Source organism: Pteronotus mesoamericanus, unplaced genomic scaffold (genome assembly GCF_021234165.1).
Source record: "Pteronotus mesoamericanus isolate MK-2021 breed Mesoamerican mustached bat unplaced genomic scaffold, CSHL_Meso_final contig_2, whole genome shotgun sequence".
In the NCBI taxonomy this organism is placed as follows: domain Eukaryota; kingdom Metazoa; phylum Chordata; class Mammalia; order Chiroptera; family Mormoopidae; genus Pteronotus; species Pteronotus mesoamericanus.
This window is the reverse complement of record NW_026555084.1, coordinates 26452888-26469553: the sequence shown is the minus strand read 5'-3', so window position 1 is coordinate 26469553 and position 16666 is coordinate 26452888. Positions and strand designations below refer to the sequence as shown.

The 16666-nt window shown below is 49.8% G+C and overlaps 1 protein-coding gene across 5 annotated transcripts in view; it reads right to left on the bottom strand.

Annotated features, from left to right (window-relative positions):
• LOC129066670 (core histone macro-H2A.1) overlaps window positions 1-16666 on the bottom strand; it is a 74888-nt gene that overhangs the window by 49396 nt on the left and 8826 nt on the right. For all 5 annotated transcript variants that reach the window (XM_054568426.1, XM_054568428.1, XM_054568427.1 and 2 more), the window contains exon 2: window positions 14932-15136. In XM_054568426.1, coding sequence (XP_054424401.1) covers window positions 14932-15103 — 172 coding nt within the window. In that variant the 5' untranslated portion in view covers window positions 15104-15136. The remainder of the gene's footprint in view (window positions 1-14931; window positions 15137-16666) is intronic.

Below are 16666 nucleotides of genomic sequence, written 5' to 3'. Positions count from 1 at the left end.
GCGCCCCGACTGGGGATCAAACCTGCAACCCAGGTATGCGCTCTGACCAGGAATCGAACCCATGACCTTCCGGTGTATAGGACGACACTCCAACCAACTGACCCACTGGCCAGGGCTCCGGCTCCTTCCAAGACTGATGGTTTTTAGAACAATCTGAGTGCGTCATAGCCAGAGGAGCCCCCAAGAGGGACCGCCGCTCCTGGGGTCATCTGTACCGGCCCGGCCCGCCCCAGGCCCTGTCAGCCCAAGTGTATTCCTGATGCTGAGGGCCGCTTGTCTAAGGATTTGCCTAAGCTCTGTCACCCAGGATTTCACCTCCCCTTCACAACGGGGACAATGAAGGGACACTGGGCAAAAAAGCTTCTGCTCCTCTGGCCCACCGTCAGTATCCCTGAGCCATACAACCCCCAACATCCTGCCTGGCACTGCCTTCCCCTCTCTGAGACTCTGTGGCTGCTCTGGCCATGAGTGCTCCCCCTGGGACCTCGCCCGTTCTGCTGCTGCTATGGCCAGCTCCTCTGGCACTGACCGGACCGCCCCTTCCCTTCAGCCAGCCCGTCACTCCGCTGGCCATCACCCCTCTCGTGCTCACAGCATCTCACGGCTGCCAGCCCTCGACACTCCTCCCCCCTGGCAGTGATCACTTGTCTTTCCAGGCCCGTCCCTGCAGGAGCCCCGTCCTCTTGGCCCGTGCCTGGCCACGGGACAGTCTGCGGCCTTTACAGAGCCAGGCCATGTGCCCTTCGGCGGTCACCTGGGACTCTCAGGGCCTGCCCTCTCAGGACTCCAGGGCTCCTTGGCCAGGCTGCAGCTCCATCAAAGACAGCAGCCAGCCCTGGAACCTGGGCGTAGACCGTCCTCCTGAGATGTCCACTGAAGACGAAGGAGATGCAACGGGGCCTGAGTGACCCTGAGTCCCAGTTCTCTCCTTCTGACTCCTGAGGCTTCAGCGCCAGCAGAAAGCCAGTGGGGAATGCTCTTCTAGAGCTGGGATACTGTGCTGCAGAACGACCCTGGAGAAGTTAAACTCTTGGAGCCTGTTTCCTCCTAAGCAAAATAGGTGGTTTGAAGATTCAGTGAGTTACCAAATGGGAAGACTTGCCCAGTGCCTGGCACACAGTTAGTGCCCAACAGACGGCAGGTGTCTTATTAGACTGCTCTGCCTTTGCCCAGTACTCAAAGCACCAGCACAATTACAAGCCACAATCTGAGCCTGGAACAGAGACCGCGAGGGCCTGGGGTGGAGGTGGGAGTCCAAGATACAAACAAAAAAGAATGCTGCTCAAGTTAGGGTGCCCTCATCTTGTGAATGAACAGCAGACACTGACTTTCGACTGCCAAAATCCAGATTTACAGAGGCAATAGTTCAATGGCCACCAGAGGCTACCTCAGCGACCGGCTGCTGCAGGGAGCACCGGTCAGGGAAGCTGGCGCCGAGCCTTTTCCAGAGGCCCTGGATTTCCAAATGCTTCCTCGAGGCAAGAAATGTAAGCTCTGGCAGCGCATGGGTCTCCTTCTAGAAAGAGGACATTCATAAATGTCTTCTATAAAGGCCACTTGACAAATGTCCCCCTCCAGACAAATGGGGGTGTTTTCAATCCTGCGAAAGGACACCTCAGTGTCAGGCATCGTCACCAGCCTCTGAAGTACCAGGAAACACGTGCATTCTGGCCACGACATGGAAGGCACTTTCCTAAGAAGTAGGAAGGTGGGTGGGAAACGAAGGCAGAAAGGGAGGGAGGGAGGGAAAGTGGGAGGGAGGGAGGAAAGGTGGGAGCAAGGGTCAGAGCTGGAGGCTGGCTGAGAAGCCAGCCAGATCTGCGTAGAGTTTTTGTCGTCTTCTTGGCAACAAGTACCAGAGGGGGCGGTGGGAGGCGACAGGGAGATGCAGGGAGGCTGGCTGTCATTAACATCCTTTGGGTTTGTGTTCTTGCCAGACCTTATACAGAGCTCTGAGGGGTGGCTTTTCACTGTCATATTTTATTCTGGGTTGACTAGACATAGAAGCCTTTTTGGACAGGGAAAAAAAAAAAAGCTAGAAGACTATATATATGTTTTATTAGTTGCTGATATTTTAACAGGAAAATATTGGGAGAGAAGATATTTGTAGACTTCTTACCCATTTCTTCTTCTCTCAGTAAGTAAGTAGTTCTTTTAAAGCCATTCTTGATGGTCACATAGGGGACCCTGGGATACTGTTATTTTAACCAACTGGGCAGCACCTGGCCACCTCTGCTTTTCAAGGTAGAGCTGAGACATGCTCCGTGGCTCTTGAGGCAGAAGTGAGAGATCAGCACTTGAAACACTTCCAACGCCTGTTTTCCTCCAGCCGCTGCCCTTCCACTTGCCTCTCCGCAGGCAGGTCCGGCACACGACGCCCTCGTGTTAATGCTAGTGATGAATGAAGCATCACTAGATGATTCAAGCCCGCGGTCCTGCTCAGCTCTCATCCTCATCAATTTCCTTGGTCACCTGACATTAGCAACATTCCCTCCTCCTGAAACTCATCCTCCTCTAACTGATCTTATCCTTCAGTAAAAAAAACTATTGAGTTGGCCAAAAAGTCTATTATGTTTTTTCCCTACAATGGCTCTAGTAGTGCTAGTAGCTGTCTTTAACTTCATTTGAAACAATTTTGTTACATTATATTGTGACAGCTGTCATATCAGCTTTCATTAAAAAAAACTTTACGAAAGTGAATTTTGTGCAGCCATTTTAATACTGAAGGTGGAAGGAAATACACAACATTTTCAGCATATTATGCTTTACTATTTCAAGAAAGGTAAAAACACAGCTGAAATGCAAAAAAAGACTTGTGCAGTGTATGGAGAAGGTGCTATTGGCTGATCAAACATGTCAAAAGTGGTTTGCAAAGTTTCTCAGTACTATTGACATTTTGGTCAAAAAATTCTTGGCCGTGGGGTTGTCTTATGCACTGGAAGATGTTTAGCAGCAGCCCTGGCTGCTACCTATGGGAAGCCAATAGCAGGAGATGCCCAACATACTCAAAATATCCAAATCAATAAAGTTATCAGTGAAAATGAAAAACGTGTCTTTTATTTCATGGGAAAAATGTACAGGACTTTTTGGCCAACCCCATGTTTACTGCGCAGCTGTGGAGGGTCAGGCCTCATGTGGGGAGCTGAGTGCACAGAGGCGAGGGAGGGTGGAGACGGCAGAGCCCCAGCCCTGGGGGCACTCCTATGACCTCTGCTACATCTGGCCCTCACGGACACTCAGTACCAATCTGCTGAAATCAACAGTGATTCCTTCGACCTCCAGCATCCGTTCGACACCTTGTGCATGGTCAGAGCTTGGTAAATCTTTCACAAATAGGTCGTTACAGATGAATCTCTAAACAAGTGAACCAGACACTGCAGCACTGAGGCAGTGATGAAGAGGAAGTGCGGGAACATTCTCCAAGGCACTGGCCTGGTTTCATGTGTTAGAGCACCCAGGGCCCATGGCAGACAGTGTCATCCCAGGCGAAAGCAGCCCCTCGAGGGCCCAGGATGCAGGCAAGCCTCCCCTCACAGTCTCGTCAGGACTCAGGGCTGGTCAAGGAGACCGGGGTGCTGAGGGGAGGTTAGGGGCAGGTCAGTGACCTTTAGAGTCTCCCAACCAAGATTCTGGCTCAAATATAAATGTCAGTCTCCACATACCACATATATCCATTATCCTGATTCACTATTTTTTTAGATTTCATTTTCTAGGTCTATTTTGAAATGAAAAGGGAAAAGAAGACTATCTTTAGAAAGATATATAACATATAAGAAACTAATAACTGTGACTGTCTCCTGAGAAGGGGATGGGTATGCAAAAGAGCAGGGAGGGAGGTGTGTGTCTCACTGTATGTCCTTTGGGAGCATGTGAATCTTACCATTGGTTTTATTAAGTAAGTTCCATTGGTACTTATTAAAGAAAATAATTACTTTCCACCAAAGTAGAAAGACAATGAAAGACCTACCAGATATGAGAAACATATTATTAGGTATATAACAATACAGGCCAATGAAACAGAAAAGACAGACCCAAAACAGCCTTAATTACATACAAATTTCATGTATGGCAAAGGTAGCATTTCAGATCACCAGGAAAAAGATGGATTATTCAATTAATTGTGTTAAGTGGGTAACGAAGTGAACAAAACTAAGTTGATCCCTATCTCATACTACATATCAAGTTAAATTCTAAATGAGTCAAAGTAAAAGTGTAAAAAGAATCAAACCATAGAAATACTACACAAAAGCATGAAGGAATTCCTTTGTAATAGGCTTTCTGAACAATGATTCAAAATCCAATAGAAATAGGCTTATAAGAACTTTAGATATTAGGATTACTCAGATAAATTTGGTAACCATTTCTCAATGTACAGGGGTGGGCAAAATTGGGTTTACAGTTGTGAGTATGTGAAATAGTTTATTCTTATATTATTATTTATTAATTATTGCATTATTTTCCATACAAACAACTATAAAGCTACTTTTACCCACTCCTGTATAGGTACATCAAATCATCACATTGTACATTTTAAGGATATACAATTATATTTGTTAATTATCCCTTAGTTAGTTGAAAAAATTATTCAGATAAATACAGAACTATATGTTTAAGTAAAACTTTGAAAATGAGGAGAAAACAAGAGATTATAAAGAATAATCGAGCAGATTCTAAAAAGAACCAAAAACACTTCTAGAAATGAAAACTACTAACACTGAATTAAAAATTCAGTGACTGAATAGTAGACAAGATACAGCTGAAGAGAGAATAAAACTGGGAGATAGTTCTAAAAGACAGATCAGAAGTAATTATCCAGGCTTCTGGTCAATATGCTGGTGTAGGTAAATGAGGTACTCACATCCTCCCACAACCACATCAAAAATACAATTAAACTACAGAACAACCATCATTCAGAATAGCCTGAAATCTAGCTGAATGGAAGTCCCACAACTAAGGATTTAAAGAAGCCACATCGAGATTGGTAGAAGGGGTGGAGACACAGGACAGGCTGGTCTCACAACCACATGTGGTAGATAAAAATCAGGAAGTGTATCTAGACTGCAGCGGTCCCCCCTACCGAGGAGCAAGGGGACCCAGCCCCTCACCAGGCCCCACCCCGGGGTTCTAATGCCAGGAAGAAAAGTCCTCATAGCCTCTGCTGTGAAAACCAGCAGGGACTGTGGCTGAGTGAGACAATGGGCTTCTGCAGTCTTAGGCTCTTCCTCTTAAAAGTGCCCGGGCACAGACTTACTTGGACTTACTCCCTCTGAGTTCTGAGTTCCAGTGCTGGGCAGCAGCTGGAGGGCAACAGGGCCATACAGTGAGAAAATGAAGTGTCTGGTGTCAAGACGAGCTGGAGAGGCTGCTTTCTCCTGCACAGGAGTGCTGGCAGAGGCCATTCTTCCTTTTCTGAAACCTCCCCCACAGACCTGGCAGGCAGGTGCCATGTTTGAGACTCCATCAACCTGGCTCACACTGTTTGCCCCACCCTGGTGATTCCTTGAGACCCCGCGCCACCAACTTTCGGGCCCACCCAAGCTGTTTCCAGTGGCTTTTCCATATGAATTGCCTGTCTTGGCTCATGCCTCAGGCTTTCCTCAAGTCCCTCAAATAAGCAGCATCTGGCCTCAGTGTGTCCTGTACCTCTCACTAAGTGGTCCCAGGCCCAGCACTAGCAGCAGCCAACCTTGGTTCACAGCTTGTCCTTTTCTGGGCACCTCCAAGCCCAGCACAAATAGCAGCCATTGCAGATTGCTTTGTGGCTCATGTGGGGGGCCCTGGGCAGAACACAGGTGGTGGCTGACGTTGGCCCGCACATTCTGGGAGGCCCCAGAGCCAGTGTACCCAATAGATAGCTCCAGACCACACTGAAGTACCACCCAATCACCTCCACAAGTGACACAATCAAGGGGCAAACTCAGCAGGCACCAGGGCTCCTCTGAAGTAGGTCCTGCTCAGTGGGGTGAGCCCATGCACAGATGATCCTCCACTGTGGTCAAAGCTAGTCCTTGCAGCCAATCAGCCTGGGGAGTAAATGCCCCCCTCCACTGAGATGCCAACCGCAATCAAGGTTCAACTATAACAGGAGGGTATACACAGCCCACATGAGGGACATACCTGGAATGCACAGCTTGGGTGAACGGTGAGGCTGTACTACTGGACCCTACAGGACATCTATTACATTAGGCCCCTCGACCAAGCCTGGGAGATATAGCAGCTCTACCTAATATGCAGAAACAAACACAGGGAGGCAGCCAAAATGAGCAGACAAAGAAACATGTCCCAAATGAAAGAACAGGACAAAACTCCTGAAAAAGAACTAAACAAAATGGAGATAGGCAATCTACTAGATGCAGAATTCAACATTGGTTTTAAGGATGCTCAATGACCTTAAGTGAAGAGTAGAGGAACTTAGAACTTTAACAGCATAAAAAAGGACATGGAAACCATAAAAAAAAGAACCAGTCAGAAATGAAGAATACACTAGCTGAAATGAATAATTTACAGGGAATCCACAGTAGGAGATGAAGTTGAGAATCAAAACAACCATTTGGAATATAAGGAAGCAAAAAACATCCCATCGGAACAGCAAAAAAAGCAAAAAGATCCCCCTCACCCCCAAATGAAGACAGTGTAAGAAGCCTCTGTGACAACTTCAAGTGTACCAACACTTGCATAATGGGGTGCTGGAAGTAGAAAAAAGAAAGCAAGAAATTGAAAATCTACTTAAAAAACTAATGACAGAAAACTTATCAAATCTGGTGAAGCAAATAGACACACGAGTCCAGGAAACACAGAGAGTTCCAAACAGGATGAACCCAAAGTGGCCCACGCAAGACACATCATAATTAAAATGCCAAAAGTAAAAGACAAAGAGAGAATCTTAAAAGCAGGAACAGAAAAGCAGTTAGTTACCTACAAGTGAGCCCCCATAAGACTATCAGCTGATTTCTCAAAAGAACCTTTGCAGGTTAAAGGGGATTGGCAAGAAATATTCAATGGTGAAAAGCAAAGACCTATAATGAAGATTACTCTACCCAGAAAAGCTATCATTTAGAATTGAAGGACATTCAAAGAGCTTCCCACACAAGGAAAAAAGCTAAAGGAGTTCACTACCCTCAAACCACTATTGCATGAAATGTTAAAGGGTCAAGAGGTCAAAGCACCTAGGGCCAAACTGCTTCTTTGTCAAGCACTCCTTGAATGTCCATCACCTTGGAGTCATCTACTGCCCCAGGAAACTGGAGGATGAACAATGTAGTGTATGTAGAGAGCACCTCCATCATTATTTCATTATTTACTTTGACAGTGATGACTTTCTGTGATCAGATATCGGTGAAGATCATCAATAGCAGATATCAATAAAACAAATAATTACATTAAAATCTAACTCTCTTTCATGCAGGTAAACATACACACAAAAGGCATTCAGTGCCAGTTGTTGTATCTCTGGGCAGTGGGATTATAGGGAGTTTTAGCTTCTTAAATTTTCAAACACAAATTACTCAAAGAACCACAAAAGGGAATGTGCATTTAAATACAGTGTGCACACACTCGGTGCCCAGCACACTGGAGAAACATGTCCCAACTTTAACTTCAGTGTTTCCAACTTCTTTTGTAGTTGCAACCCTCTGGCTCATTAAAACCCTTAGCCTCCCCTTTCCTGTGGTTTCATTTTTAAAAGAAAATGAAGACGGTTTAGGGCTTTGCAGTGCAATGAGCACCATGGGCGCTGAGAGCCCCAGGGGAGCATGAATGCTCAAGAAGGTGCAGACAAGTCAGCTGGGTTCTGACCTGACGGGCTCGTCAGTCTGACATAGAGGTGGTCACACAAACCAGGACGAGACAAAGGAATTCAGAGGGCCTTGGAGCATCAAGGAGCCAGCCTGACTGTCTTCCTCTTTCTTCCTGCCCTATTTTTAGCTGTGTGAGTACAGGACACACTTGGGTGTCCTGGATAGGAAGGTGGTAAAGAGGCCAGGTAAGTGACAGAGCCAGCTGCAGGCTCTGCCGCACTTACAGCTGGGGGCGGGATGGCTTGGGGCCCACAGACTAACACCAAAGGGACATGCAACAACTGACCCGAGTTACAGATCAGAAATCAAATAAGCTGAAACTTGGGATGAAGATGATCCTTTTATTAGCCAAACTGGGTGTATTTTTAACAACCGCCCTTTTCCTTGGGGTTTTATTGCTGGAACCAGTCAGGTGCAAGGGCTGGGCCTCATCCAGTCTGTATAGGAGCCACGAGGTCACCGAGGGGACCCAGCCTGTTCCCCAGGTCAGGAGCCGGCCCTGTAAATTTCACCATTTAGTGAAGTACACACAGGCAGCTTCAGACAGGACTGCAGGCTACGACAGGACGCCAGGGACCCGCCAGAAGACTGCAGAGGTTCCGGTCACTGGCAAGAGACAGGAGAGGGAAGACCAAGGTCTGGAACGAGGGGGAGGGGCCTGGAAACGGGAAAGGAGTAAGGGGGTTAAGAATATGCAAATCCCAATGTCGTCATCATCTGTGGATTAGATCCAAAGAGGACAGCCTTGTCCTGTGAGAGGTGGAAATTCACGAACTACTGTGACACTAGGTTTTTACACAGACCACAACTTAGGTGTCCAAGTCAGCAGACCTTTCACAACGTCACCATTAGAGGGCCTGTGTTTATTACAAGATGTCAGACATTCAGCATGGAAAGCTGGTAACCAGCGCCTTCTCCGAATGTTGAGACATCCTTTGAGAGTGGATTTGGTTTTTGCAAACAGGCTTAAGTCCTAGGAGGTAAGCTGGTAGAGTAAAGTGTGTGATCAGGCTATGTAACAGGGTTTTTGGACCAAAAACAAAGAATAAGATGTCATCACACATCTTTTTAGATCTGATGAATAGGAGCCAGGCTTGTCTCTCAGGGGCTGAGTAAAATGGCTCTAAAGGCACTTGCTCCCAAGGTGAGTTCCTTGGGTAGGGAATTTGGTCATGCATCTCAGTGTCTAGCACAGACCGGGACAGTGGAAGGCCCTCCCTGAGTCAGTGCCTGAGCGACTCAGCTTGGCAAAATAAACACACAGCTTCCCCAAGTCACCCCCCTGCCACTAAGCAAACACTGAAGCACCTCCATGTGCTGGGCCCTGGACAGAGGAGGAAGACCCAGCTTCCTTGTCTGAGTTGAGCTTCGTGCCTCCATGCCACAGCAAGCCAGGCCGGTGCCCATTCTGTACGGTGCCTCTCGACTTTATTTCTTCACTAGCACTGCTCACAGAGCTATTCCTCGTGGGCTTACCCCACCACAGGGTCCCCTCCGCTGTACTGTGCGTGGGGTTTAAAGGTGTTCCTTGAAAGGCTTTTGTGACATCAGCTGGGGAACCACATCAGATCACAGTTCCTTCCTTGGAAGATTCAAGGTGACACCAGCCAGTTAAAGGCTCTGAAAAGTCCTGCCACAAAGAACACTGTCTCTCGGTGGTTCCCAAACTAAAGCAAGTTCCCTTACTGAGGACTCATCAAAGCCTTCCTATAGCCATCTCCCAAGAGGCAACGTGAGTCTCGCTGTCTCCTCACTTCAGCCACAGAGTCCTATTTTCGGGGGACTCTCCCCTCGATGTCACCAGACACTGCAGTCCTGCTGAGCACACTGGGCGATGCTCACGCAGAGGGCCTTGGGCCCGTGGTTTGAGGGCATCGGATCACAAATGTGCGTGTTCTCTCCTCTTCCACACTCTTCTCATCTCCCCTCCCACCCCACCGCCCCACTGTTGGACTCCAGTACTGTTAACTCCTCCCTAGATCTGCCTATTCCCTTGCCAGTCTGTGGGTTTGTGTGTCCTGTCGTCAATGGAAACTACGTCGGGGCAAAAGCCGTGCCACACGTTCTTAGGTCAGTTCTCCTAGCCCTCCCAGCACTGCGCAGTGCCGTGCTAGCACAGGGGAGGGGCTCCAGAGGCTGAACTAAAGTTGAGTTCCCTTTAAATATCCATTAAGAAAAACATACCACAGTACGATGGGGACAAAGACAATGACTCAAAGAAACTGCCTCAGTTTCCCCATGCTGCTTAGTTTTATCTATCATTTATTGAGGCTAAATTCACGTGATGCAATATTAATCTGCACAGCAACCCCAAAAGGTGTCAGCTCCCCTAGGCTGTAAGGTCAAGGGCCAAGGGGGCAGAGAATGACATGAAGCCTAGACAGTTGTGGGCGCTGAGCACACAGCAGACAACATCACATTCTTGAAGAGCTCCGGGGGAAGCCCAGAAAGGCTGCAAGGCCAGGCGCAGAGATTTGGGGAAGGAGCTGTCTGCTCTCCAGACCCAAGCCTATTCCAGATGTTGACTCTTCCTTTTAAGTTCAGCAGATGATTGGGCCCTGGACCCAAGAGAAGAAACAGAAAGCAGCTTCAAGTTTCAGAGCCAGACGCAAGCCCCTGACGTCCTCCCCACACCACACCAGGAGCGCCTGCTTGGGCCCTTGCCCCTGACAACGTGCTCTTCACAGACAGCGTGTAACTGGTGGCGCCGCCTGCAGAGCTGCGGCCTCGTCAGACACTCCCGGGCTAGTCTGCCCTCGGCTCTGCCCTCACACAGGCCCAGGGCTGCGTGTGCTCAGCTCCCGGCTAACTGGAAAGTCCTTCAAGGCTTCCATGAGTGTGCCAGGAGCTCAGGACAAAAGTGGCTTTTGACGGAAGAGTCAGGTAACAGGGCACCTGCCAGTGAGTGTGATACAGGTTTTAGGAAGAGGAGTCACGCAGCAGCTTGAGACACACCAGAAGTAGGCCAGAAGCTGCCAAGACACTCTGCAGGACCCCGGCGCGGCTCCCATCCCCGCCCCCGAGGGAAGCGGGCAACCACGGCAGGATGACGAGGGACTCCTCCCTGTCCCCGTTTTAACCCTAAGGTAACGGCACGTCGGCACATACACTGTGCCGGCACGGAAAGGCCCTTCGCAAACGTGCGTCCTCTCATGCCAGCCTCCTAACAGCCCTTTGAGACAGCGACTGTTATCCCCATTTTACAGACGATAAACCCACAGTTCGGAGGTGTAAGTGACTGGTCTAAAGTCACAATCAAGAAATGGCAGCTGACACCAAGCTCCACTGCCTCTACCTGATTTCCACAGGACATCACGGCACACCAAGTGTCCCCCAGGGCTGGCCACCAGGGCGATGTGAGCTCCCCGCTCCAGAGCCACCTGGCCTACAGGGGGGCCCTGCCGCTCAGCAGTCCTGTTAGTAACACCTGAGCATCCAGACCCCACCCCACCCCGTCTCTCCACGGGGTCCTTCTGAAGGCAGGAGGCCTGGCCCAGTCATTCCAAAATGGCCTTGTGCCGGATGCCCCATCGCCGCGCCTGCTGTTGTCTACCCCACCTGGAAGGGTGTGGGCCTCACAGACAGGAAAACAAGCCCTCCACGGTGCCCTTCGGGAGACAACTAGACAAGCAGGGCACTCTGGTGAACTGGTTAACAAGCGTCCCCCAGGAAACGCTTTCCAGCACCTACTCACAGCACATGTGGTCCTGCACCGTCACCTTCTTTCTCTCGCCTGTACCTGTCCCTGGACGGAAAGCTCTTTGGGGTGGGGATAAGTCCTGTTCTGACCGATACCCCAGTCGCAGCTCTCAGTGAGGACCTGCTAAATGGGTGGTACTTCCTTCACATGAGAGCATGTAGTTTGGTCCACATTTTTTACCAGGCCCTGAGCAGCTTAAGGACTGGTACCCATTCACACATCTTCCCCAAGTTCCCGGAAGAGGCTGGCGGGCACCCAGCAGGTACATCGAGCACAGGCGAGGGGAGGGCAGAGTACCTCTCCCAGCCCTCACAGGGCTGGTGGGCACCATTCCCTTCTCCAGGTCTGAGCGGATGCCTCCTCCTCCAAGAAGCCGTCCTGGGTCGGTTCATCTTCAGGCCTCCGTCGCCCAGGCCCCCCGGCCGGTTGATGTCGTCCTCGGCACTTCTTCAACTCGGCAGCCATCCGGGCTGGGTGGTGCCTTCCGCCCCATCATTCCTGTGCTCCCACACGGAGTCCAGTGTGCTGCCTGGCACACAGTAAGTGCTCAGCAAGTGTGTGGAATGAAGGCGGAAGGGTCTTCAGTGAAATAAAAGCAAAGAGCAGAATAGAAAGAGAGCTCATCCGCCTTTCCTCTTCACTCAAGGACCAAACCAAAGTTCTGAGTGGGCAGATGCCTGGGACGTCCAAACGCCCACATGCTCTCCTGTCCCAGCCTAAGGGGCTCAGGGCTGGTCACCTCTGGGGAGCCGACAGCACAGGTGTGCAGCACAGTTCTAAGGGGCGGGATGCAGCGGTGCTTTTACCAGATGCGGCCCCACAGCTCAGCTCCTATCCCATCACCAGGCAGTAGGACACAGTGACCACGGCAGGGACTGCGCACAGCACTAATGTCTGCAGAGGCGCCGTCACATGGCCCAGGCACCATGCTGGGGCCTAGCATTAGGCAATAGCCAGGCCAGTGACTCAGCACTGCGTGCAGCCAGAGAAAACGGTTCAGATTCAGCTACCTGTGGCTTTGTGGAAGGTCTTGGTAAAACTTAAAAATATGTACAACAGGGGTTAACGTCGCTAATCCCAGAGGAAGGATGTGCCAAAAAGCCACTCTTCCTGCTCTGGTCATGGGCCACCCTGACCATCCCCACTTCCCTCTGTGACCACCACCACACACCTGCGAGAGCTGTGACGGCTGCAGGTGCAAACAGGGTCGTGGTCTCTGGCTGCCATGAGGATGGACCGCCGACCACGACCTCATGAACACTGTGCTGTTTCAGAGCGAGCTGAGCACAAGACAAGGAAAACGTGCAGGTTTGCTGCAGGGCACAGACCCTTGTTTGCCTGAGATATGAGGGAACAGTGGCACCCCCATCCCATGCCCTGCGGGCAAAAATGGGAGATCTTGATAGAAGAAATGAAACTGATGCTGTACTTGACCTAATGACAGTGTCTACGAAAACTCCAGCGAGGGACACCATGGTATTTGGGGACCAGGAAGCATAGGCTGGCTGGGTTTGCACATCGTGTCAGCTTCCCAGTAACAGTCAAAGCCCCCGTGGCTCTCCCAGCAGCCTGGGGTTGGTGGAGCAGGACTCTTGTGTCCATTTGAGTTGTAAAAAACTGGGGTCCAGAGAGGTTAAGTGACTCACTCTGGATCACACGGCATGTAAACTGCCACGCCAGAACTAGAAAATGTCCTCTGATTTCTATCTAGTGGCTTCATCCCTGGTCTCCCTGGATGACTGCCAAAGTGCGTCACATACATTCTGGGCTTCTGTTTTTTTATCTATATAGTGAGAAGAATCAGGCCCAGCTCATGCTACCAGGCATGCCACCTGTTACAGTCTCTGACGAGCAGAGGATCAGAAGTTCCAGAATATTTGCAAATACCTTGCAACTTTAACGGACCAATTAGGACTGCATTTTTCACGGGAGAACCTTTGGCCTTTCCTTACTGAGAGGCCCAGAAGAGTGAGAAGTGACCTAGCTCTCCTGCTCCCTGACTGCAAGCTTTGGAAGAGGCACCTTGTCTTGCTAGGAATCAAGGGTGCCCCCTCCTGCCGCCTGTGCTGATGGTGTATGGAGCAATAAGTGGTAAGAGCGTGACAACAGGAAAGTAGGACATGGGTCTCTCCTCAAGTCCTTACTGGTTACAGGCAACCCACGCAAGTCCTTTCATGCTTTGAGGCTGGTTCTCTCATCACTAAAAAGGGGGTGGTATCCCTGTCCAGCTGGCCTCCCAAAATTTCTATGGAGCCACCACCAATAAGGCCAATAAGATTTAATCTGTGAATGGTCCAAGGACTCCCTGGACAGATGGTAGATTCCAAGACAGGGACAGGGAAAGTCTGGGGTGAGACCTGAGTATCTCATGAGGTCGGAAAGCAAGGAAACGTACAGAAACTGATGGCGACATGGCAAAAGGCCACAAGAACCAGCTTGAGGGTGAAATTTGAGACAATTTGAGCATGATCATGAGTAATGACATGACAGTGCATAACCCACTGAATTGTAAAACATCAGGGAACATTGATAGTAAAAAAAAAATAAAAAGAGAAGGGCAGAAGGAAAGCTCTTCTTTACAGAAGAATGCCAATTAATAAATGCAGATGAAATGACAGAAACAGAAAATTCACCACTTTTTCAACCACTGCAGAAATAACAGATTCAGGTAAGATCGTTAGGGAATGCTAAAGCCACCAGGTAAATGACTGTGGCTCAGGATGTGCAGAAACCTGCAGATACCAAGCTGAGCATCACCAATGATTGGACAGAGCTACACCAGGTGCTTCCTGACCAGAGAAAGACTCGATGTCACTGATACAATTCTCCTCCTGTAATGTTTAACCTGAATGCAAGCATGAGACCACCCCAGGTTGAACTCTTCAAAAGGACCTGGGCTCTTTAAAAAGGACCATGTCAAAAAAAAAAAAAAAAGAAAGAAAGAAAGAAAGAAAAAGAAAAAGAAAAAAGGTCCATGCCATGAAAAAAAAAAATTTAAAAGCTGAGGAACTGAGGCGCGCCTGGCTAGCTCAGTCGGTAAGAGCGTGAGACTCTTAAAAGCTGAGGAACTGTTTTAAGATTATGGGCAACTGGAGAAACCAGGGAGCCAAATGCAATGATGCACAAAACAGGTTTATTGGTAAAGCCAGATAAATCTATAAGGATGTTATTAGGACAACTGAGGGTATTTCAAAATAAACTATATAATATGTAACAGCCAAAAATAAACATACACATGTATATGCACACATACACACCCATGGGGTGGGGCGACAAAATGTTAACTGGTGGCTCTACATGAAAATGTTCACTGTACTATTCTTGTAACTTTTCTGTAGGTTTCACGTTTCAAAATAAAAGAAACAAAAAAGTCCTATTCATCCTCAAAAAGCTGTCAGAACTGCCAGCGGCATCACAGCTGACTCAGGCACTCACCTGTCAGGTACTCCAAGACGGCAGCCATGTACACGGGCGCCCCCACGCCAATCCTGTACTTGGGGTGGCCCTTCTTGATGTACCGCAGCATCCGCCCCACAGGGAAGATGACTCCTGCCTTGGCGGACCGGGAGGTCTTGGTGGACTTCTTCTTCCCGCCCCGGCTCGACATGGCGGCGGCCCTGGAGCTGGATCAGTCAGCACACTGCGGAGGCAAGAGGGGCACCATCAGGATCGCCAGGGCGGCGCCACCTGCCCTCTCCCCGGAAGAAGCAGGTGCTGCCGCAGACGTCATGGTGAGCCCGCCAAGGCCCCCGAGACCCCACCAGCTGCAGATCCCACTGAAGTGCTATGGCCCCTAAAGACAGGACGGCTTAGCTTTTCACACTTTGTACCATGACATCAATTTTATCAGCCACTTCCATTTAAAGGTCATTCTGACGGTGGCTGTTCTTCAGTGTCTTATGCCACATGATGTAAAAGAAAATGGTATTTCTTGGCTACATTCTATACGCTTAATAATTGCATTTTCATACACTAAGACCAGGGCTGATAAATTTGCTGAAGTCTACAGAAAAGAAAAGGAAACTATGTCACCTGACCTTAGCATGAAGCTTTACAGCCAGATACCTAAGTTCTTTGACGAAAGCAGCATCTCTACCTTGCGATCCTTCATCTGCAAGAGGCAGGAGCAGCTCAGTGAGTAACCAGGTTGGAATGAGAATGAGAGGCCCTGGGGACACGGCCAGTCTGCTGGACAAGCCTGCCCTTAGAGAAGCATTTTCCCCTCCCTGCTCCTCGTCCTCCCAATCCCCACCCAAAATGCCACTCGGTTCAGAGGACGCTCCCGCTCAACACCTCTGAGGGGTCCTTTCCTCTCCACCCCCACGGTGACCGACCCAGCCATCGCTATTTAAACTAAATGATCACAAATGTCTCCTGAAAAGGTCTCCGTCCCCGGCCCCGCCTCCTCTACCCCACCTGCCCTCTGCTGCAGGGTTACCCTTGTACACACAAATCTGAACAGGCTATGGCCTTCCAGTGTTCCCCGGCTGCCCTGACTCTCGAGATGAAACCGGGACCCATGGCCTGCCATGCAGAGCCCTAGAAATCTAGGCCTGGCACACCCATCCAGCATTACTTCGTGCTCCCTGTGGTCACACGTGGTCCCCCAAATGCCCTGCTCTGTGGTGGCTGTGCTTTGACTAGGACCTCCTCCACCCCTCACGCTTGCTTTCTGCCCTCTGCCAACCCGCCCCCGAGCGATCGGATCCAGGCGCTCCATCCTCTGGGCTCCCATGTGCTTCACACAACAGGCTTCAGGCACATTCCCTCATCTCTCCCATCAGACTGCAAGCTCCCAAGTCCTGCGCCGGCTGTGCTCCTAGTGCAGCACCACACAGTAAGGTCTCAAGTGTTTGCTGAGAGCATTCAAGTCACCAGGCATTCGCTTCAGGAGCCAGACTGGGGAATGGAGAGGGCAGCGCACCGGCTGTGGGGCCCCTGTTCTCGCAGAGCGGGTGAGAAGGAACCCTGTGGTCCTTCCAGTGGTGATGGCGGAAGGCCCATGCAGGGAGCTGGGAGAGGGCTGTGAAGAGGCCTCTGCCCATTCTTGGGCACCAGGTAAGACTTCCCGCGAGGACAATTATTCTCTGACCGCTGAACCAAATGGTCAGGCATCCCGTTTACTGGTAAATTAAGGTGAGGCTCCGTGGTGTATAGACTCCTCCAGCTC